The sequence below is a fragment of the Columba livia genome, chromosome 1 (genome assembly GCF_036013475.1).
Source record: "Columba livia isolate bColLiv1 breed racing homer chromosome 1, bColLiv1.pat.W.v2, whole genome shotgun sequence".
NCBI lineage: Eukaryota > Metazoa > Chordata > Aves > Columbiformes > Columbidae > Columba > Columba livia.
In genome coordinates this window covers 142578935-142602008 of record NC_088602.1, presented here as the reverse complement: position 1 = coordinate 142602008, position 23074 = coordinate 142578935, and the positions used below count along the sequence as shown (strand labels likewise).

The window sequence follows — 23074 nt, the reverse complement described above, 5'->3', positions numbered from 1 at the left end:
AGAGATGCATCTACAAGATCATCAGACTCTCAAAAACTGACACATGAATGTCTTCTCCAGAGCCTTCATATGGAACAAAACAAACAAACAAAAAAAAAACCAACACAAGCAAAAATTCTAAATATTTTCATCCCATGCTCTTGAGAATACTAAAAATGCACCAATGTGTTTCAGTTCTTCATAAATTAATTCCCTGGATGAATGGGGAGAGTTTAATTTTAAGTACAAACTCACAGGAGGTTTTGATCCAAAAAGCCCGTTTCTTGCCTATGATCAAAAGGTTACTGCCCATGAATTTTGATGGAGTTGCTTTAATGTGATGTAAGCATGAAAAGCTAAATAATAAAAAGCTGAAGGGGGCTATCCAAAGTTTTTCTTTAATACTTAGCTTTAGAAACTTAAGAAAAGCTGTATTACTGATATTAATTAACAGGCATACATTCTTAATGGCAAAGATACAAAAAAAAATCCCCAAAAGCCAGATATTAAAATGGGTCCTAGATCACTAGTGAGACACAGGACATTCACTTCTTCGGTTTACAGTTACAACAAGAGTTTAGTCAAGTGCATTTACTAATTTCAGCTTTGCTGGATCTATGTTGTTGTGGCCAGCCTCCATCCTTCCGGTTTCCTTTACTGACATATAAAAAAACAAAATGCATGAGACAGAGTTTACTTTGAGTTAAGCACCATACACCTTCTTCTCTGGAGTCAAGCTCATCCACTACCATCCCATTCAGAGACTCCAAACTAAGAGCAGCAGAAAACTGATGGCATTATTTAATACACCATGGCTCCCCACTCTTCTGTTTTCAGACACTCAGACCATCAGGCCACTTGGATGCTTGGCTATAGCCAGGCATGATTCATGAACAGCAACACAACAGTCTGCCACACTTCCCATACTCTGCTTTTCTGTTTCTACCAGTAGGGCAGCAGCAGCAGAGGCCTCTTGGTTTGGCTAAGCTTTTGTACTCACAATCACCTTGGAATTTTTCCTAACTCTTTATTTTTCTGCCTTGTTTTCTAATGAAAATATATTGATGTTTTGCAACCTGCTCTGGGAAACAGCTGTACAATTCGAAGTCTCCTCCACCATATCAGCTCTGGAATGTGCTCTATCTTATCATTTATTTTGGCAACAGTAACTCCAACATTTTTTTATTTGCATATCAATAAGTCTTTTCTGTTCTGCTCAGGGTTTGTTTGACTCTTGATAACTGCTGAATTTCTAGTCACACTGTATTAAATTAAGGTACAAGCCCTCAGTTTTCATTCTGAGCTAACAGACTCAGAAGTTGCGTGCAGAGCTTTCCATTAAAATCAAAGGGAAATTCTTCACTGAAATTTAACATATTTTCTCTCCCAACTGGGGTGACTTAAGGGCACGTGTACAACCAGTTACCATGGATCAGTTGGCGGGCTGAAACTTATCCAAAACCACCTAATTTTTCCTAAAATGTATGCTTCTACCTTTGTACAGACATATATGAAAGATTAAAGCATTTAAATTGTGCTGTAGATTTATCTTGTACAGGAAAACACTCATTTAAACTAGAGTGATGCATTTCAGTTAAACTAAACCTACGCAAGAGCAGGCACACTATTGCCCCGCACGCAGCTGCAATCTACCCATTTTTTCTGCACGTTACACTGATACAGCGCTGAACTATTTCCCCCGGACGGCAGCTGGGCGCGGCAACGGAGCATCCCCACACCGAGAGCGACGCCCGTGCCCGGGACGCGCGGGGCCGTGGGTGGGAAACCACCTCCAGGGAAACCCCGCCCCGGGCTCCCCCGCATCCCCTGCCCAAGCCCCGGCGGGGGTTTGGGGAGGTGAGGAGGCCGCTCCCGGGGCGGGGCGGGGGCAGGTGCAGGACTGTGGAGAGCGCAGATCATTGGGCGGCCCGGGCGGGGCGCGGTCCGGGGGCGGGGAGGGGGCCGGGCAAGGGGCCGGGCAGCCGCGGGAGGGGGCAGCCCGGGAGAGAAGCAGGAGAGACGGATTTAAGGAGTGGTGTGGGGTAGAGGTGTCCCAGCTGCGACCGTCCCTACCGCCACCATGCCTGTCAAAGGAGGCACCAAGTGCATCAAGTACCTGCTCTTCGGCTTCAACTTCATTTTTTGGGTGAGGGACCCGCGCCCGGCCCCAGGGGATCCCCCGAGATGGAGCCTGGGGCGCAGCAGGGCTGTGCCTCTTCTCTCGCTCCATGCCCGGCGCAACCCTGCGGGGCTGCCCGGGAGGTAGCCATGGGGAGGGCAAAGTACTGGGAGTGGTGGTTTGTTCGGGTTTTTTAGTTGTTTGGTTTAATGCCGGTTTTCGTACTTGTTTTCCACGCCTTCCTCTTCTCCAGGCGAAGGGGGTGAGGGGTGCCTGGCCCTGCTTTCCCACCTTGACTTTCCAGGGGCTTTCCCCTGCCGCTCCCGGGACTTCCCGGGGCGGTCGCTGTACCTGTGTCCGGGCAGGGCGGCGGCAGCGGCGGCGTCTCCGCGCCGCTCTCCCTGTCGCCGGGTGGGGCGCTCCGGGCGGGCGCCTCCTGCCCCGCGGGGCCCGGAGCCGCCTGGTCTCGGCGGGACGGGCGTGTCCCCGGGCCGGTCACAGAGGGGATGCGGCGCCCGGTTACCTGTTGCGGCACTAAATGTGCTGCCTGTCACCTCCCTCTCGGCGGGAGGTGTCTAAGTGAGATACGTACCCATCTTATTACTTTATTTTCTCTCTCTCTCTTTTTTTTTTTTTTTTTGTAGAACTGTGGTTAGAATAAGGCAAACTGCGTGTCCTGCCTGTTAACGTGTGCAGGGGATGTTAGATGTGAAGGTAGTTTTTCCCCTCAGCAGTACATACAGTGCTCCCACAGAAACTTTCCTTGCAGTTTGTACTCCTCAGTAGCTTTTTTTTGGTGCGAAGTCTGTAACGGAGGGTGCTGAGCTGATTCCTCACAAGTTACACTTGTGGTCACTGTTGTCATGTATGTGAACTCAGCTTGGTAGGAGACTCAGCTGAAGCCATGGCTTCTGCCTCAGATCTTCTAGGCAGCATCATGTAAAGAAAAAGCTAATATAGTTTTATCTGTAGGAGCACACCACAAGTGAAAATTGTATCTCCGTTGTGGTTTCTGGCATGGCTATCTCTTGTTTGCCAGGCAGGGTCAGAAAGTGTGGCTTAACTAAGAGGTTATGGCTGCTTCTCAAGGACTTGGGGTATTGACGTCTAAATTTCGCATTGTCCATCTTATGGAAAAGTACACAGAGAATGCAGTACAACTGCTTGTGTGCCTAATGTATAGGTGTGAAGTGTTAGGTTCAAAAATGAGTTTTCTCTTGGCTGTCTGCTACAGTGGAGAAATACATGTGTGACTCCTTTTCACCCTTTGATGTGGAGAAATTATGTTGGAGCTGTGGCAAGAAACCACTTCTGGAGTCGGTTACAGTTTTGCACGTGGGATGACTAGAAGATGCAATAAAGTGCTTGTGATCTTTCAACTTAAAAAATGTGTTTCCATAAGTAAGACAGTGGAACTGGGCTGCAATTGAGGGAAGTTGTGCAAGAGAACTTCACAAAGGCACAGAAAAGCACTTATTGCCACCTGAGACTCACTGGGAGGTTGAGCAGGGGGGTCATATTTGGAGGGTTATTGGTGGTAAGAAGAAAAAGTCTAATGACACACTGGCTGAAACCTCTGGGTCAGTAAAGTGCTAAACTTCTTGTTGAAACAGGAGGAAATAGGCATCATTTGCTTTGTGGTTTCGTATATATATTTCTTAAAGCTACAGACTTTGTACAAACTATTTTATAGTACAAGAATGCTTGTTGTGGGAAAGGCATTGCCTCAAAAATGCTTCTAATGTGAGCACTACCATTTTCCTATCTAGGGCACAGGGCTGAGAATAGGGAGTGGCTTTTCATTTATCTTGGGAGGCATCTGTTGCTTGGGGGTTTCATGGTAAGAAAACTCAGACGCTTTATTTGCACATTTGAGTGCCCAGTAAGCATGGATGCAAGCTTGACCTCTTAATAGAGTGGAGGGGAGGAGAAGTTGGGATTGTATCTCCTGTAGGCTGGTGCTGCTGCCCAGAGGAGCCATGAGGGTGCATCTCTTTGAGTGTGTTTCCCAAGCAATGGCTTTGGTCACCTAAACACAGCAAGGATGTGGGGAAAAGAGGAAGAAGGGCTGAAGGAAGATAAATGCTTCTTTTTGGTGTGTCCTGGCAACTAGCTGGAAGCACTGAGAGGCAGTAAATGCAGTAGCTGGGGTTAGCCAGGGTTAAGTGTGTTTGTAGACCAGCTGGAGGAGTCCTTGGCTCTTGGAGCTTAGCACATATATCTGTGCCCTACCAAAACTGTTGGAGGGGAGTTTGTTATGGTGTTACTGAACTTCGTGTCCTGTGTGGAGGAATAAAGTAGCAATGTCTTGGGCTATTTTAGGCTTTTAGGCTTCAATGCACAGTGTAAAGAGAAGGTGTCTTGGGGTAGGCAGCACTAGAGGACAGGGACAACCCTAGTATGAAAGAAGGCTTTGATATTATTACATCAGAGACATGAGAAATCCATTAAGTATTGGAAATAAATTGAGCAAAAGTGTTGTGCCTGAGTGCAATTTGGATTTTAAACTTTAAGGCACAATGAGTGATTGGCTCTCGGCCTTGGAAACATGTACCCCCCCACAGCCCTCAGTAGGAGGAACAAGCATTTTCTTGCTTCTGAATAGTCTGTGGGTGTGGTGTCCTATTGCCCAAGCGATACTCTGGAATGGTGACAATCATTTAGTTAGATTTAATGCACCTTCTGGAGCAAGAGAAGCTAGGAGGTCCTGTGAAGCTGTGATTAAATTCACACAGTACCTCCTTTTTCTAAAATAAGTTGCCTCAGAAGAACAGGTGAGAAGTTTAAATGGTCTGCAGTAAACCTGCATGTATTTGTAGACTGCATGTTAGGTGGCATCTATTTGCCTCCATTGGAGACTTGAGTGAGGGCAAGAGGAAGCAGTAAGAACAAAACAGCTGGATATAGCAGGCTATTAAAAAAAAAAAATTGACAGACTCTCAAATAGTTGAAGCTGTGTCCAAAGGAAAATGATATAGGTTCATAAATGCTGGTGGATTAAATACAAAGATATAATAAGGCCAGTCAAAAGAGAACTTTAGGTGTAACTTGCAAAAGCAAACCCAGGTAACACATTACTCTTCGTTACATCATTACCAGTGAGCTTTCAGGGAGTCCGTACAGACAGTAATCTGTCCAGGCATAAAAGTGTGTTAAGAGTAAAGTGCTGTGGGACTTTCTCTTACTGGATGTGGTTGGGGAAAACCTTGAGATGTACTCTTTTTTTAAACCATCTTTGACTCTAAATCCCTCACAGGCTTGAATTTACTTATTGGTGTAAAGGTGGTGAACAGCAGGTGCTGATAAGCAAACTTACGAGGGTCACACAACATTTACTTCAGAACTACAAATGCATTTTGATTAGGTAAAGCCTCCTGTTCACCACTTACCTCAGTGCCAGAGGGCTGGAATGCAGTGTATTTGAGGCTGTTTTTTTTTATGCTATTCTAGGTTATGTAGAGAGTTGAACACGTGGTGCCTCTGGAGTAGGCAGAGCAGAAGACTCTTTAAGAATAATAAGTTTATGTACAGATGGAGATATGACATTGGGGAAGAGAGGTTGGCTACTTTAAGGGGAATTCAGACTTCAAGAAGCTGCTAATTTTGAAGCCTTCAGAAACCCAAGTTTTAGAGAGAGAGTGAGTGTGGTGGTTAGTGGTAGTTCACTTTTTCAGTGTCTCCTGGAAACCTCAAAGCTCTTGGGGAAACTAAGCAGTACTAGAGTAAGAACCTGTAAGGAATGAATTGCTGACTGAGGAGAGGCATGGCTGAAATGAGGTGGAGCTCTCTTGCGGTAGAGAAAACCAGCAGAGCTGGTATGCAGGAGCAAACTGTGTGGTGCTCAACAGAGCCCCACCTAATCTGAAAATGCGTGTAAAGTAACACTTTGTTGCCTTAGCAGCATCCAGTATTCAGAGTGATGAAGATGGGTGAATGCTGATGTAGCAGGTTATGTGACAAGATGGTGTGTGACACTTGCCAAAGGTAGGTATCTAGTAACATGTGGGAGGAAGGAGCAGAAAGTAGCCTGGAGATATGAAGTAGTTGGATCAGGAACACCTGCTGCCAAAGGGATGAAATCTTGGGAGAAAAGGGTCTATGGTAGTTTCATGAAAGCATCAAGTGGGTACCAGTACCAGCAGATAAAAACCTGCTTCAGAAGTGAAGAACCTAGAGAAGCAGAAAGATGGTGCCACTGCATGAATCCATGGTGTGCTGCTGTCTTGTAATGCTGTGGGATGCTCTGGTCTTCTGTCTACCTTGAGAGGAACATAAGCTTGGTAATGTTTGGGAAAGGAAGAAGAGATTTTCTGTTATTTGGAACTGTTGAGTGAATTTGGATTCTTCAGCCTGGAAACATGCTAGAGGTCTATAGTATCATCATTGGCCAGGTATTATAGTCGGTAGGACTTGACTGTATCAAAAGAGTCAGTGAACAAGAACAGAAGGGTATTTAAGTATGAGAAGATGAAGTTTTGGAAAATGCTGTTGTGGTGCTTTCTCCCCAACATGTACTGTGGAGCATACAGTTCAATGGCTAATTAATGCATGTAGTGTTTGGCAGCCCTCAGTTAATTTTTCCAAAGGTACAGTCTGTTTTTGCACAACCTGTAAGTGCTCAACATCTAAAGTAGGAGGTTAGTCCTAGGAAAGGCTACTGTCTGCCCGATTCTAATAGCCCTCCTGAAGAGCCCCCTTGTAGGATGCTGTGCTAGATTATGAAGGTAACTGGTCTGATGGCTTTTCTCCAGTTGGTAAGGCCAGACCAAGCATACATCTCCTAGCATGATGTCCTCCAAAACTTTTGGCAATCCAGAGCTTTGGTTAAAATGTGCTTGTGGCCTGAATGGCAGGTATGGGGGGTTGTGGGTCATTGCTAGAAATGCTTGTCATGCTTCTGAAGTCTGAAGCACTGCACTCATCTCTAAGTTGTAGAGAACCATTTTACTGTTGCACTGTAATAGATGAGTAAGTTACATCATCCAGTCCCTTCTCAGAAGGGTGGCTGCCTTTTGCCTTCAGTTCAGGTATCACTGCAAACACTAGGTTCTTCACTGTTGTGCTTCTTTGGTAGGGCTGGTGTGTGTTCACCTTGGTTTGCCTACCGTTCTGTTTTGGGATTACTGACCCTGGCATCTTTGGCATTGTCTGTAATGAAAGCTGTACCAGTTTAGGTCTTTGCAAGTTTGGGGTTGGCAAGGGAGGTGTTGAGACTGATACAGAAGTAATATTTTTCTGTAAAGTAAAGTTTTTCTACCAAGCTAACTCAAGCTTGGCAAGAGGTAAGTGGAAACATCACATTATGTGCCTTACACCTAAGTGGTCCTGCCAAAGCTGTTTTTGAACAGCCTTAGTGTCAGCACATGCTTAATTATGTTGAATTGTGTAATGAGTGACTACCTCTAGCTGAGCTCCCCTAACTTGCTGAGTTTGCTTAGTCTTGTTGGCCCTGGTGACAAAATCTTTTCCTAGTAAAAGTGTTGGCGGCTCTGAGCAACTTGCTGTGTGTTGGGGAAGCACCTGGCGTAGCTGTGCATATGGAGCTTGTGCCTGTGTATTGTCCCACCGACCTGATGCTGAACAAAAGCAAGGGCTTGCCATTGTTAAACTTAAATGCTAAGTTTTTGCCTTGTGAATTTTGTGGAATGTGAAGACATCTGCTAATACTTGTAATCTCATTATTATAGGCAAAGTGCTGTAGCGTACAGTCAGAGTTCATGTTGAGTCTTTGAGCAATGATTTTCTTGCTTCTTTACACTACAAGGCAACTGTCTTGTCCCGGCTCTCCACTCTTCAGAGTGGCTTGTGTTATGTAGATGTGCATTTGTCTGTGGGAATGCCTACTAAAGTAAGATTAGTCCCGCAGGGCTCTTTTCTGTAACTTGAAGATACCTGTTCTGAGCCATAATTTCATCTGCACATGCTGCACCAGGAACAGCCAGCAGCGATTTGGTGCTCTGCCTTCTGCAGAGGGTTTTTCCTCTTCAAGTGGAGAAGGGGACTTGCAGGATGGCCAGGAAAATATGCATGTGTGTTTGTATGTATGTATGCACACACACGTACAAAAGGAACAGAAATCAGTTGCTGTTGCCCTCTGTAATCTACTTAGTTGCTGACTGCAGCATATGAATCAAAATACTGCTTGGGCTCAGCTCAAAGTAGTTTAACTCTGGTAGGTGCTGTGCAGTCAGGAATGGAGTTGGAGGGTGTTGCCTTGAGAAACTTGATGTGAAGCTACTTGTAGTTAGAGTTCTAGCAACCCTACCTCCTATTTGCAGTTTAAATTGCAAATGTAGTAGACTGACTTCTGAATAGGAACTTGTATGAAATGGGCACTAATCTTGGCGGTCGTTCAGGAATTCTGTAACGCTGCTCCTACTGTACTGGAGCACCATTTTATTACAATAAATGCTGTGACATTAACTTAGCCCACAACATTCTTGAAACTAGCTTAAGCAGAGAGAAAAATACTTCCTTTCCCATCTACTTTTTTTAAAGGAGTTTGGAAATAGCTGCAGTTTCTTATATAACTGCTAGCACTCACTGCACATCTGTTATGAAAGCTTTTTTTCAGAAGTTTGAAAACCTGTGCTGTTGTGGATAACACTAATCCTGTAATTAAGGGTTTAGAATAATGTTGAGTTTCACTGGTACTTGCTGTTTATGGGTTTTTATTTATAGAGTACCAGCAAGTAACAGGACAGAAACACGCAGTTCATTACTGCTAGTAATGTCCTCAGTTTCTTTGCCTATGTGCTTTGCAACATCATATATCTGGTCTGGGCTTCATTAATTTGCTGTCTTGCACAGTGAGGAAAAAGTTATTTGTCTAATTTATGCAGATCTGAGATTTTTACCTGAGTTTTTTTACCTGTTTATGAGGTGAAGGGAAGATAGTGGCTTTTTCATTGTACTTCTGACACACCCTGGGTAAAACTCACGCAAGGAACAGTCATGTAGAGCCTGACATAGCTTTTTACTTCAAGAAAAAATAATTAGTAATGGTAATTCTTTAGGTGCAATGCTGAGCTGACAACACTGAAAGTAGCCTTTATTTTTGATGGGCTCTATTTTCATATATTGACCTACCTTCCGCTAGAGGTAAATGCCATGAACTTGATAGAAGTTGCATGTAAGCTTGGCCTGAATGTGCTAAAATAGCAGAGCCCATGGTTTCCTATGAGTAACTTTTTTACAGGCTTTGGATCCATGCATCAGAAGTTGTTAGTGTCTTATTGCTTCTCTCTCCCTGCCTCCATGTTGTGGAAGTGGAAGAAGGGCTGGTAGTAACCTGGTGGATGCTTGAGGGAAGTGTCCCCCCTCTCAAAGCTTTATCTGCCAGCTGTAAGGACTTGATAACTGCTTGGACCTTGAGCCCCTTGAAAGGTGGTTTTGTCCATGAAAAGGTAAAATGCTGTAAGGTGTCTGCAGCAAGTGGGGTGCTTGCCTGGGGACTGTGGCTTTTCCAGATGGATCAAAGTGACAAGGTCAGAAGGGACTGAACAAAATGGTCCTTGCAAAGTAGTGGTTAAACCTAAAATAAACTTTCTAGCCTCCCAAAGTAGTGTCATGTACTATTGTATCATGGGATATGTTAACAGAAATTAGCATTTCTAGTTTAAAAAGGTTAAGCTTTTAATGTCTTTATACCTCTATCATTAAATCTCATGATTCCCTGTGCAAGTCTACTGCTAGGAGACCATATCTGTGAAACATCAGGTATTAAAGAAAAAAAATGGCAGAGGAAATTGCTTGATAGCATGCCTCAGCCATGAATGCTCCAAGTTCATGCAGGAGCTAGTCAAGTATGATGGGGGAGGAAGGCAGAGTATTCTGTAAGACTTCTGCCTCCAGGATAGATAGGTTGTTTCTCCTCTCAAGTATGCAGTGACTGCCTTCTGCAGAGGTACAGATCCTTTGTCAGCATCTCTTGTCACATAGAAGGCTGAAAGAAAGCAGGCTGTCAAAGATAAATAAGGGTACACACCCTTAGATATGCTCAGAGACAAAACAATTTAGTTTGCAAGGGGGAGACCAGACCAATGGAAAAGGATGGCTTTGGAGAAGGTACTTGTCAGAATGTGAGGCTGGATGGGTGGGAGGAGGGAAGTCCTGCACAGGAGACTCATAGAGAAGGTAGAGGGCTATCTAAGAAAGGAAGACAGACCAAAAAGGCTGTTTGTGGTTTGGTTTGGCTTTTTTTTTTTCCTCTGTTGCAATAAAGATACATTTAAAAAAAAAAAAAGACAAAAGCCTCCATAGGATTAGAGGATGAATGACCAGGTATTTTTATCCTTGCTTAGTGTATGTCCATCACAGCTATAGGATAGTGATGAGTCAAGTAGAAATGTGCTGGGAGCTGTAAAGTGCTTAGTAGTGGTTAGAAGAAGCACAAAGAAGCTGCGTTAGCTTGAGCAGAGCATTGGTAGCATACTTGAGCCAGGACATGCTGTTACTGGAAAACAGTTGTCATAAACTTTTCCAGTACAGTGAGTGACTTAAAATTTTGGTGAGACTGATAAAACAACTGTTTCCTGAGTTGCCTTTCCAATACTTGTTACTGCAGAAACATACTTCTTACATGTTTCGTAAACACACAAACCTGTTCTTTTAGTTTTGTAGATTATTGCACACAGAGAAGGACTAGCTTCAAGAAAAGTTTCATTCTTTTTCTGTTAAATTTATTTTTCAGCACAGGATAGACTTAGAAATATCCTGTATTAGTCAACTCCTATGACAAAATGAGTGTGTTGGTCTGTTACATTGGGAAAACGCTTGGATTAAAAACCTAACAACCAGCTCTTTTGGGGATCTGCTTCCGTGCAGCCCAGACAAGGGGTGCTTGTATCCCTTTCCGGGGGAGGAAAAAGACTGCTACGAAAACCACCCCAATGTGGCTGCCAAAACCTCCTGTCGCAGCACTGCTGAGCGAAGAGGTGGCCACATACCAGCCTCCGGTGTGCCAGATTGGTCTGAGATGCTGCCAAGGTCAGTGCGTGCCTGTGGCGCTGCCCTTGCCTCTTCCTCCATGCCCTAGTCTGTTGTTGTTTTGGTGAAGACTCGAAGTTTCAAATTACTTTCTTGCTTTCTGCTTTAGAACTATTTTTTTATTTTCAGTGGTCATTGTGGGTAGGAAGAGCACAAACGGAGAACACAAGTTTGTTTTCCTTAAGAAACTGAGACAAAAAAGTCCCTTTTTCTTGCAATAAAGAACTCCATTTTTTTTCTAGTTCACCATTGGGAGAATCATCACTTTACTTAATCCTACAGTTTATTTAGTGATGTGGAGTAGTTCACTGACATCAAGTATTATCGCTCTTCCGTGATCCCATAATAAGTATCCTGCCTCTCTGTCATCATAACTTTTTTTCACAGGATGACTGTCTTAAGGGGAAAACATGACACTTAACCCTTCTACCCTCCCAGTTAAGTTCCTTTTTTGAAAAGGAAGTATGTCAGTTCTCCCTGGTGTTAACCAGTTTGTTTCTCAAAGAGGTTAACAGAGCCTTGTGCTTTGCTTGGGCTTGTAAGATTACCTACATGATTGTGATATGTCTTAGTTCCTTTACAATGTGAGTACTCTGGCTTTAAAGGTTTGCTGAGGGATCAGCTCTTGGTTTTAGTTTTACAGACCTTTGTGTCGTGCTCCATTTGCAGCAATATCCTGAGCTCTCTGACACTGAGGCTTGTCAAACCAGAAATATGGGTAGATGCAGACAGCTGGGTGAGCTGGGGCTTGTGACTTTGCAATTCATTAGTTCCTAGGAAAACAAGCTGAGGCTGTAGCTTTCTTCTCCTAATGTTCCAGATCTGGATGCCTATAAAAGCTGAAGACTCTTTGACTCAGGAAAGCGAGTCTCAGAGTATTAGTAAGTACTGGGTGACTTAACTGTAGGCTGGAGGCAGTGTGTGAGTTTTTTTCCATCACTAATCCCTCCTGGGTTTTGGACTGAAGTGAGGTGAGATTGCAAAGGCTTTTTTCAAGTGATGCTGTAGCAGTGAGCATGGGCAGAACAGCAACCCTTCTTTCTGCCAGTCCCACTCTTGCTCCCCTCCCCCTGGAGTGCTGCTGCAGCACAGTAAATTGAAGTAGTAACTCTGTGGTGACATACTGTGTACTACACCAAGGTTCTTTGGCCCAGCTGAAAACTCTTTTGTCAGGATAGACCAAACAAGGAAAGCAGCAGCTATGTGCAGACTTGATTCTTGCTATATGCTTTGAGTAAACCTGTGCCTACACACCCCAGACACCAACAAAGTGCCTTTTGCATATGTCTGGAAAACTCCTTTTGGGTTTGGCTCTTTATGCATTGTGTATCACTTCATCTTTTTCCCAGCTAAAACCCTGCAGCTCCTCTTTGAGGCAGGCTTGAGAGTCAGGTGCCTGCTCTACAAGAACTGCTGGTTTTTCTGGCACAGCTGGTGACTTGCTTTTCTTCACTGATACCTGAGCCCTGTAGCACACCAGTGAGGATGCATTCTGCTGACAAGCTACAAGCTTCCATTAAACCCTCACTTAACTCCATCCTTTTTGTCCTGTGGAAGTCTTCAAAGCTTTATTTTTTTGGTAGAGCAAGCCTTGGAGGTTAGCAAAGACATCCATGGCCAGCAGAGCTACGCCTGCTGTCAAGGAATGCCAGTACTCCTGTGGTGGGGAGCAAGGGCCCTCGGGCTCTCTGTGGGGAGAATGTGGGGCTGGGGCAGTCTGGCTTCATTTCAGGTGCTTTCTGTGGGGATTCCTTCCATATTCTCACTGAAAATTAACATTTTAAAGTAAACACTTTCCAGTTTCTTGGAGGTGAATCAAGAATGTTGTTCCCTCCTAGAAGGAACTACTTATCAGAGATAAGGCTTTGTCTCTTTTTTCTTATCATACATGCTTTGCCTAACCCAAGCTCTAGACTTTCTGAACTTTTCTCACTCTTAAGTTTAATTTTTTTATGTCTGCTGCAATGTGTGGCATTTCTGTTCTCATCTCACTTTTGTAGAGATTTTTTTGGTAGTTAATTAGTCTTAAGGGCTGAGAAGCATGGTCTCCAGCTTTCTAGTTGGTCCTTGTTTCTTTTTTTTGTTCTTGCATGCAACCTGACCCCAGATTTTCTTTTTAAAACAAGGAGGTCTTGGCCTGTTCAAAGCAAACTGCTAGAATTTGCCATACTCTAGTGCAATTCCCTCTTTTTGGCAATGCTTCTCCAGTGCCTTCTGCTAGATGTTTCATCCAGAAGCTAATTTATACACACAATGCAATGAGACTTAATCTTGAGACAAAAATGGCAAAAAGCCTACCTCATGCAATAGTAAAGACCAAATATTATGTTTTTATTCTAACTATATTAAGAAGAAACCTCTTGTCAAATGCTTGTAATTTCAGATGGAGGACACATACAGTGGTAAAACTGATCATTGAGCTCTGTGTATTAAAAATTCTATCATATTAAAAATGGTACTGCAAAGGCCCTATTATGGCTGAAATTCATTTTCATGTTTTTGAATAGAGGAGTCCAGTCTCTTGCTGCAAACACAGACACTGATGTTAAAAGGAATCTGGAGGCACACAGGCAGTGATGATAATATAATAAAACTAAATATTATCTAAAATTTTATTGTGCCATTCCAAATCAGCACAGAGCAGTGTTGCTATTTCAGCAGCCTCTGTTTTCCTCTTCCTATCAGTGTGGTCACTTATTGGATTGTTTTTATCCTGTTTTGTGAAAAAAGAGCAATCTTTCTAAACTCTATATTGCAGTGCACTGAACACTTAGCAGTCTGTTTAATACACTAAAACTTTTAGCTGACCTCACAAGGTGCTTTTTCCTTATGGTACACTTGTCCTTCATTGTGAAGATTTAAGATCACTAAGCCATACAAGGTCATTAGTCATTCAGAATAAAACAAAGGGTGGAGGGATCAGTGGAAATACTGACACTTGGCACTTTGGTAAACCTTGGGTATTTTCAGTAAGAAAACAAGAATGGCATTGTTCTCCTGTGGCATTGTAGTTTAATATGTAAATGTATCTGTCAACAAGATGCCTCAAGCCAGGAAATAAGTTTGTTCTTTGGTATCCCCATCCTTTTATGCTGGTTGTCACCACCTCTTTAAATAACAAAGCTGTATCCTGTGTCTACTTCTGATGTTGTTACTAATGCAAGGGTGAATGCATTAATTGGTATTATTTAACAAGGTTTACTTGTTCTTACAGCTTGCAGGGACAGCAGTTCTTGCAATTGGACTATGGCTTCGGTTTGATTCACAGACCAAAAGCATCTTTGAACTGGAATCCAACAACACTACATTTTACACGGGTAAGCAAGGAAATGGCTCAGGGTGATAGATCACACTTGTGCCCTGATTTTCATGCTGCCTAGAAACCTTCATCTTCCTCAAAGGCTAAAGACAAAATGGCTGTAAACAGCCTCAGTGGGGCAGAGAGTAGCTGCCTCTGGCTGGTGCAGGGGACCAGATTCTGTTTGTGAGGTGTCATGCAGGCAGCAGCAGTGTCGCACCAGTAGTTTCTTGTCTCTCTATATCACTTCATCTTTTTCCCAGCTTAAACTCTGCAGTTCCTCTTAGGGTGCTGTTGGGTAAGTGTTTTGTAATCCCAGGGACTCCTGGGAGATACGGAGGACATCTCTTCCTGGTGCTTCTCACAAGATGAGTCAGTAAAGTTTCACTCTAAACTAAATGAGTAATCACAGACGACATTAATAACTGTTTCCCCCACAAAGTGACCAGCATAAGCTACCCAAAACCACAAGCATATCGCCTCATCTCTCACAAGGAGCATACGTATTATTGTCTAACTCTTACAACCCTTTGTATGCTACTTTATACTGAGTGCAATGGAAAGGATGCACAAATATCTTGATCTATATGAGCAACTGTTACAGGCAACCTACATCAATGTAGCTTTAGTTAGACCAGGTGGAAGTTATTCCTTAATATATTTTGTTTTGCAAGATGACCAATTAGGGGACAAACATGTATATTCAGTTGGTTATTCTGTCATTGTAAGAGTTCCTAACTGAATTGGATTATATCCTAACTTTAAGTTTTTGATCTCTACAGTCACTTTTAGGCTGTCATCTCTGATTTGGACCATCCTTATACCTACATTTCACATCCTTGTAGCACCTGGATTTGCCATGTCCTTATGGCATTGTTAGCCATCCACAGCCTGGTTAGGTTGGTCTTTTTCTTGCCAAGGAAACTGTCTCTTTTGGTGAGCTATGTGACCTGTCACAACACCCAAACTGGTGTCTAAAGGGTTGGTAAAGACTGTGTAAGGTATGCTAGTATGTGCAACTCATGTTTCAGTCTTATAGTACTGGGGTAGCCTATGCCTATGGGAAGTGATGTTCGGAATGACGAGTGAGGTTTGTTAGGAACCATAGTCTGGAATATAGAAATACATGTGTGACTTCATGAAGAAGCCACAGGCATGCAGAGCACTTATCTGTAAGAAAGCTTTTATTTCACCCTTGATATGATGGCATGGTAGCAAACAGGGTGCTTCTTGCAGCTGCCACAAAGATTTCCAGATGCTTTTAACTGGTCCTTGGAAAGGGAACAGAAATCTAAACTTAGCCATTGAGCTGAATATTTAACAAGTCTTATTTTGGGTAGTCTAAACTATTTCACCTCCTGAAACATAAAGGTTTTATGATGTGATACTTCAGCTACTGACTGAACACAGCAAAACAATGAAATAAGCCTACTCAAAATCTCTGTAGGTTAAACTGAGTTTTAAGTAGTTTAACAGGAATTACTGTTTAGACATATGTTTCTGGGAGTAGTTACTGACTGCAACTTTCAATAGGAAGTTAAAGAAAAAAAAATGTCAATTTGCACCTAATAACAAAGCAAGTTACCTCAAAAGCTTTCTCTATGACTGAAAATAACTGAAACAAGAGGTTCTGATATACTCTTTTCAAAATGGAAAAAGTTTAAACTGGGCTAAAAAAAAAAAATCTGTGCTGGAATTTCCTGCTGATAAGAAAGGTCAGGCTTAATCACTTACATATGCTTAATCAAGTAGATGTTTATTTTAGCAGCTAATCTTTTTTGTTTGCATCTAGAAAATATCATTTGCAAAAGCTTACATATCAGTTTCTTCGAATAGTATCAATAGGGTCCCTGGAGGCCAGTACTGTATTTTTGTCTTTATTTATAGAGATGTCATTCTAATTCTACATGTGTTGTGCTGATTCTTTGTCGTATGTTTCACCAACCCAGTAATGCTTTCCTGACATCCTTTGGGAGTGGTTTTCTTGACTACCTCTTTCTACTCTCACCAGCAGCTGTAATGCTTAAGCTGGCAGATCCCAAGTCAAGGACGAGAGGATTGGGCATAAATGAAGTCTTGTAGCCCAGAAATGTTTGCCCTCTATGCTCCAACATTCTCACTATACTGAAATTCTGGGCAGAGTGGTCTACATGCTTCAGCCACTTGATATGGTTTGAAAAAGTACTTGCTTTTGCAAAAGCAGAAAATGCTGAGTTTCTTGTAGTTACAGAGGCTGTCAAGTTAGGCTCCTGAAGCATAGACTTGTACCACCGTGACTGGTGAAATAATTCAGTGTTTCTTGATGAAAGAGCACAGTAGGAGAGCATTAATGACAGATGATTATGATGCCTTTTAATACCCATTCTCATAGAGGTAGCATGCTTCAAGAATTCAGAGATGTTGATAAATCACTGGCTCCAGTGTCTCTAACTGCAATGCATTCTTCAGCTGAAGATAAGTTTAGAACTTTGGCCCTGAGCCAGTTTTAAAATGTGTTTTACAATTTGTCTTAGAAAAATGGGCATGACAGGGCTATCTAAAACTTGTGAAACTGCAGTATTGGTGCACATTAATTGTTAAGTTGAAGCTTTCAGTTTTCTCAATACATCTCACAAGTTTTCAGCTGTGTTTGCTTGAACATTAAGCATAGCCCTTTTTTTTTTTTTCCTGGAACACCTCGCTAAAGAAACTTAAACCTTGGCGAAAGCTATAAATACTATTTGTGGAATATCTAATTTTATACCTTGCTGCTGAATTTTCAACTAGCCTGTATTCATGTCTGGTTTTCCCCTCCCTAGGAGTTTACATCCTTATTGGAGCTGGTGCACTTATGATGCTAGTTGGTTTCTTGGGATGCTGTGGTGCATTGCAGGAATCTCAATGTATGCTTGGCATGGTAAGTATTCAGAGTACGGTTTAAATCTTTAACAGCACAATGAGAAAGGAAGGAAAATGTTGCTATGCAGTTAAAGGGCAGCAGGCGCTGATTGTTTTGGCTCCACATGCGCACCTACGTAATGCTAATGTGTTAAATATAGTTTCCATTTCTGGCCCTAAATCCAAGTGTCCTTGTTGTATTTGAATACAGCTGACTTCAGGAGTTAGTGGCATATTCAGACATTGAAGTATCGAGACTGAGTCTGTGTGAAACAAAGCTAATATGTTCATGATCAATGCTATTTATTAAACAGCTTGTTCTGAACTCTGAAGGCTGTGCAATCTTTAATCTTTGAGACCAGAACTATGGTATTTGATCCTCGAAACAAGCCTCTACTGTTCATAATCACAGGATGAGCTCTTCTAGTTGACAACTGCTCTGCAAGCCAATTATTGGAGAGCAACCTCATTGTTTTCAGAGAGGAGGGGCCAGTGGAGTTTACTGGGTTTGTGCACATCTCTATGCTTCTGGAACTACTCATCCAAATAACCAGAAGACTTAGTTAATAAAAGACTGCTGCTATAGCCAGTGAAAGAACAATTCCCCTTCTGTGTCATGGAAGAAGTTAATTTCATGTATTCCTTGCAAAATAATGCCTCTGGCCCTTTGAAGTTCTGAACAACTCTTTAAGGCGCCTTCAAAGAGTAATGGTAGTTTGGACCTGGTAGTCAATTAAACACAGAGATGACACATTTGTGTTTTTTTTATGGGATATACAACAAAGTGACCATTAGCTCTCTGGAAGTTGGTGACAAGCTAGGTATTAAGTAGTGACTCCTAAAGGAATAGGAGTGACAAACCAGAGAAAAGAATTGATGTCAGGTGTTGTGACCTGGGCAACTTCAAAGTCTGAGTTAACAGGCTTTAATTAACAACGATCAAGAGAGAGGACTTCTGCTTGGAAAACACTGCCAGGCTTTCTGATGCTCCTGGGAAGAAGTGCTGACCCAGTGCAGTGTGTCCTTTTTCTTAGTCTTACCGGTATTTCAGACCTCCAATCAGAACCTGGTTGAGTGACAATTCCCAGAAGGCTGAACACTGCAAACTGGATAAGCTTGCAGTTTTTGTGTGATGCTGCTTTGTGGTGCTGTGGTCTTAATTAATGATGTAATCTTTCTTTTCTAGTTCTTCCTCTTCCTTTTTGTGATTTTTGCCCTTGAAATTGCTGCCGCAATCTGGGGATTTGCAAATAAAGAAAAGGTAGGTTACTCTTAAAAGTTGGTGGGGTGGTGTCATGCTGGAACAGGTTGCCCAGAGATGTTGTGGATACCCCGTCACTGGAAGTGTTCAAAGTCAGGTTGGATGGGGCTTTAAGCAACCTGATCTAGTGAGAGATCCCCATGCATATGGGACAGGGGGTTGGACTAAGTGATCTTTAAAGGTATCTTCTGACTCAAACCATTCTGTGACTCTCTGTATGCCCACAAAGTTAGCAGTCTACTGAAATCTATACCAGTACTAGTCAAATTCTGATTACCCAGGGGATTTGGGGGAGAGGAAGAAAATGCATTCTAATAATTAAAAATGAGATTCCATCAGAGAAGACAGAATCCAAGATGCTGTTGCATGCTAGAAATGCCTTCCAGGTAGTACCTGGATGAGCTGTGAAGCAAAGCAGGTCATCAGTGAAGCTTTACCATTTCTAGATAGGAGCTGGGTCAGCTACAGGCTAAATGTTTTTGCATCTAAAACATGACTGATCTGGGCTATGCCCTCACAAGCAGTCAAGATTCTGTCTTGTTTCAAAATAAGGTGCTTGGTATCCAGGGTTGCTTTACTGCTAGTATTACAACAGGAATAAAGCAACTTCTAGTGTACAGAAGTTAATAGGGAATATTTTGTGTAACCAGTGGGCAAAGACTTGGTTCTCTCACTCCTCCTAGAAGCTATTAGTCTTGGAAAGGAAACAATCTTATCTGTTTAAGTGTGGCTTTTAAGGTGTGTACCAGTTAGGCTCACCTGTTCCAGAGAAATGCTGTCCACCCTCTGTTTCCACCCTCTATTTCTACATCTCAAAAGGATGGGTATTGTAGGTTGTAGATTTTTTTTTAATGACTAGCTCAGAATAAGTTTTCCATAATTAAGGTAAGACAGTAATATACAACATCTCTTTGTTATCCTATAGGTCATTGAAGAGTTAAAGGGCTTCTACAAGGAAACCTATGAAAAGAGATCTCAAGCAGGTGCCAGAGAAACCCTGAAGGCATTTCAAGTAGCTGTAAGTACATGGTTATACTTAAACCAGCCAGTAATGCAGTTCGTTCACACTGTTCTTCATGTCACTGAGCCCCCTGCAGAAGTCTAATACCTTAAATACAAGAAACCAAAGGATTATTAGTAATAAATTGCAGAGAGATATTTTTGTGTGGTATTAGTGAATTCAGTACATCTTTTTGTCCCTCTGAACCTCTGAAATGCGTAGAGCTGTTTTTGTTTTCTAAAACTCAGAAGCAAGCTGAGAAACTAAACCGGTGATATTGATCTAGAGGCACCATAGTGTGCATACCTGCATGTCTATGAGGTCACCCTTGTGTCTGCAAGGAGTACAAGCTGTCATCAAAATTAGCGTGTATATACTTAATGAGATCTAGCTCTTCCTTTCAGAATTGTGGCATTTAATGCAATAAAGGCTTGTTAAAATTACACTTAGAGCGGTCAAATTGTCAGGACTTCTAAGCAAATTTGCATAACGTCTGTAATAAAGCCTAATATAATCTAGTTCTCCTTTTTACCAAATACAGAACAAAAATAAAGATTATTTAACCTGGTTCTCTTTTCCTGTTTTCTCTTGTAGCTAGACTGCTGTGGTCTTAAAGGAGTGATTGAGCCACAGTACATGGACACCTGCCCAAAGAAGCCTTTGCTCGACTTGCTTTCTCAAGTGGTAAAGCATGACTTCATTTACCAACAAATCTGCCCCATGAGTAGAATGAGAAACATGTTTCTGATTAAACCCTTCTGGTCATGGGAAATTCCCACATCACACTTAGCAACCTGTCTCTATAATCAGTCCAGTTATGGAAAATCAACATATTGTTACTGTGGAAAGAACAATCAGGGTCAGCAGGAAACCTGAACTCGCACGGGAAATGTGTGGTCTCTGTGTCACTCCCTGGCATGATGGAGAGCCAAACTTCACCTCAAAAAAAGAAAAAAAGAGCCCTCTTCTCCTGGCTACTACTATCACCAAAGGACCTTTTTGGTGCTACATGGGACCTATCAACTCCCCTTTTGGTTGGAGAGAAGTAGAGCACGGGGTAGAAGCAGGTCCCAGGTTTTGGCAAGAGAAGGGAGAGGTTGCTAATGTATTCGTGGTGTGTTTAGATGAGTCACTGTGAAGCCATTCTCTGAATCAGATTCCCCTGCTGAAATATTGCTGCGAAAGTGCCTGTATGCTGCACATACAGAAGAGGCACCTTATGTAGTTTCCAATTAACCCTTTTCCTGTTTTTCTTAAAACTGGCTTGTAGTCTTGCTTCATGCTCCAAGAAAGCCTACATGGGTTTTCCATTGAAAAATAGGATTGTTGTGATGCAGGAATTCAATTAATGACTTGATTTTTTTCACATTACTTGTGCTCTTCCTTTCACTACAGATGGTTTTATGCCTTCAGATATCTGACCACATGAGATTTCAATCTATATTTAGACTATATCTTTAGTCCTGTCCATACAAGCTGCTGAGTTAGACTATATAGGAGTAGCTGAGGCAGCAGGCAGGTTTTATTATTTGTTTTTGTTTTGCTAAGTGTGTTTTAGCTTCATCTGTTGACTTAATCTTGTGATTATGGTCTAGTCCCAACTGTAGAAAAAAGCCAGTAGATAGATGGCAAAATTAAAGGCATATAATGGTGGACTGGACAAAGAACAATTAAAGGAAAAAGTTGCTTTCAGCAGTTCACTGTGGTCTGCTGCTGGAATAAGTAGGACAGGAGTTGGGATGAGACTGACCAGGTGCCAGGCTCTTAAAGATTTATACCTCTGTTCCTTGTTCTTTTCCTTGGCTGCTATCTGTCTTTGGGGAAATGACTGTTCTTAAACTTTTTTTTGTTGCAATGGTAATTTGTTGTCCTGGGAGCTTCAAACTGGTACCTCCATGAATCCACCCATAGCCTAGGATGTATGCATGCAGCTCAAGAAATCCTCAAGCAAGCAGAAACAAACTGCAGGTATCAAACACCAATGAACACTGTTTCTTTTCAGTCTTGTCCTGATGCCATCGATGATGTCTTCAATTCAAAATTGAATGTGATTGGAGCAGTTGGACTTGGCATTGCTGTAATAATGGTGAGTTTCCAGATTAGAGGGTAGCCATATGGCCAAAGGATACTTATGGCAGAAGTTTGAATGGTACCTGGCACGGCAGTCTGCAAGCCCATTCCATTACTGACAAGTACCAGCAGGATCAGGGTGTGTGCTATGGGGCCCCAAGGCAGCACAGTGGGTGGTGTGTCTTGAACCTCCCTGCTTCTGCTTTGGATTAGGATCTGCCTCCTTGTACTTTTAGCAGTGTTGTATTGGTAGTGTGTGCATATAAAGGGTGAAGATGTATTGGTCATGTTGCCAGCTTGCTTTTTAATCCTAGTATCTCTTGGGGATCCTTGTGTTTCCTTTATAACAATTAGAGACTCTGCCAGAGGACTGAAGTAACAGTACTAGTGAGAAAATTCACATTTGTTTTTTTGACTTCTCTGGATGAAAGTATGGCATTGATACAAATATGCTGGGAAGATTAAAGATTTCATAAGAGATATGGCAGATCTGTCTTGAAGTATTGAGGGTGAGGGGAATTGGTGTAAATGGACTGAAATTTGAGGGTGGAGGGGCAAGTACACAAACTGCAGAATAATGTTAATGTGGCATCTGAGCCAGAAACAGCAACTATGCTTGTTCCTATCTTGACAGAACAATGTGCTTTGGTCCCCTGATTTCTAATGCATTTGTTTTCTTTACAGATTTTCGGCATGATATTCAGTATGGTTCTCTGCTGTGCTATCCGCAGAAACAGAGAAATGGTTTAAGAGCCAAAAACACAAGACTGCTGCACTATAAAAATCTTTGTCTTTAACTTTAGCGTTCTGAAAGCATTTCTAAAAAGTTATATATTTGTTACCTTTTTAATGCTTTACTTGGTACTGATGTAGATTTGCTTTTTATGTTATAGGTTAAAATGATAAAGGTATATCTGACTCAAAGACAAATATTGTACATAAAATATCTGACTTTCTTGAAACTTACATAATTTGGATGTAATTTATGTTGGAGACAATTTGATACTTAATAAAGAGTAAGATGTATTGTATGTTTTTGGGGAGAGGAGATTTTACTATGCTTATTTATCATGCTGTTTGCATAGCATGGATTTGAACTTGCATAATGTTAAATCATTAGGGCTTTAGCATAAAGCAGCAAATACCTCCTATGCCAATGCCATACTTGAAAGGAATTCCAAGGAATGGAAAAGATGGTCAGAACATGTTAGGGAAGGTATCACCATTCCTCCTTTCCTTGGGGTGTGTGAACACATCAGTTCTTAATTATTCTTAAAATATTTCTGTTGTAACATTTTTACTGTCATTTTCATACAGGTGGCAAAATATGACTATCATACTGGTGATAGGCAGGCAGAGTCACTTTGATGCAAATAGGCTGGGCTCTACTCTGTAGCCAGCTTGTATCAGCCTGTCTGCTGATGTAACACTGTCCCCTGACATCTGACATGGCTTTAGTCCCTTGATAACGCAGATTCACAT

At 42.2% G+C, this 23074-nt stretch overlaps 1 protein-coding gene across 1 annotated transcript; it reads left to right on the top strand.

Annotated features, from left to right (window-relative positions):
• The first annotated feature begins 1941 nt into the window (after positions 1-1941).
• CD9 (CD9 molecule) lies at positions 1942-22623 on the top strand. The gene is made up of 8 exons (XM_065034302.1): positions 1942-2125; positions 14301-14403; positions 17183-17280; positions 18448-18522; positions 19448-19540; positions 20117-20206; positions 21525-21608; positions 22277-22623. The coding sequence occupies exons 1-8, from the start codon at positions 2060-2062 to the stop codon at positions 22340-22342; spliced, it is 675 nt and encodes a 224-aa protein (XP_064890374.1). The 5' UTR covers positions 1942-2059; the 3' UTR covers positions 22343-22623.
• Positions 22624-23074: the final 451 nt, after the last annotated feature.

Bases quoted from the DNA above. Each gene is read 5' to 3' on its own strand.
- CD9 (XM_065034302.1), top strand. From the start codon at position 2,060: ATGCCTGTCAAAGGAGGCACCAAGTGCATCAAGTACCTGCTCTTCGGC. The intron at 19,541-20,116 runs GTAAGTACATGG...TTTCTCTTGTAG, and splicing joins TGAAGGCATTTCAAGTAGCT to CTAGACTGCTGTGGTCTTAA. The intron at 21,609-22,276 runs GTGAGTTTCCAG...TTTTCTTTACAG, and splicing joins TTGGCATTGCTGTAATAATG to ATTTTCGGCATGATATTCAG.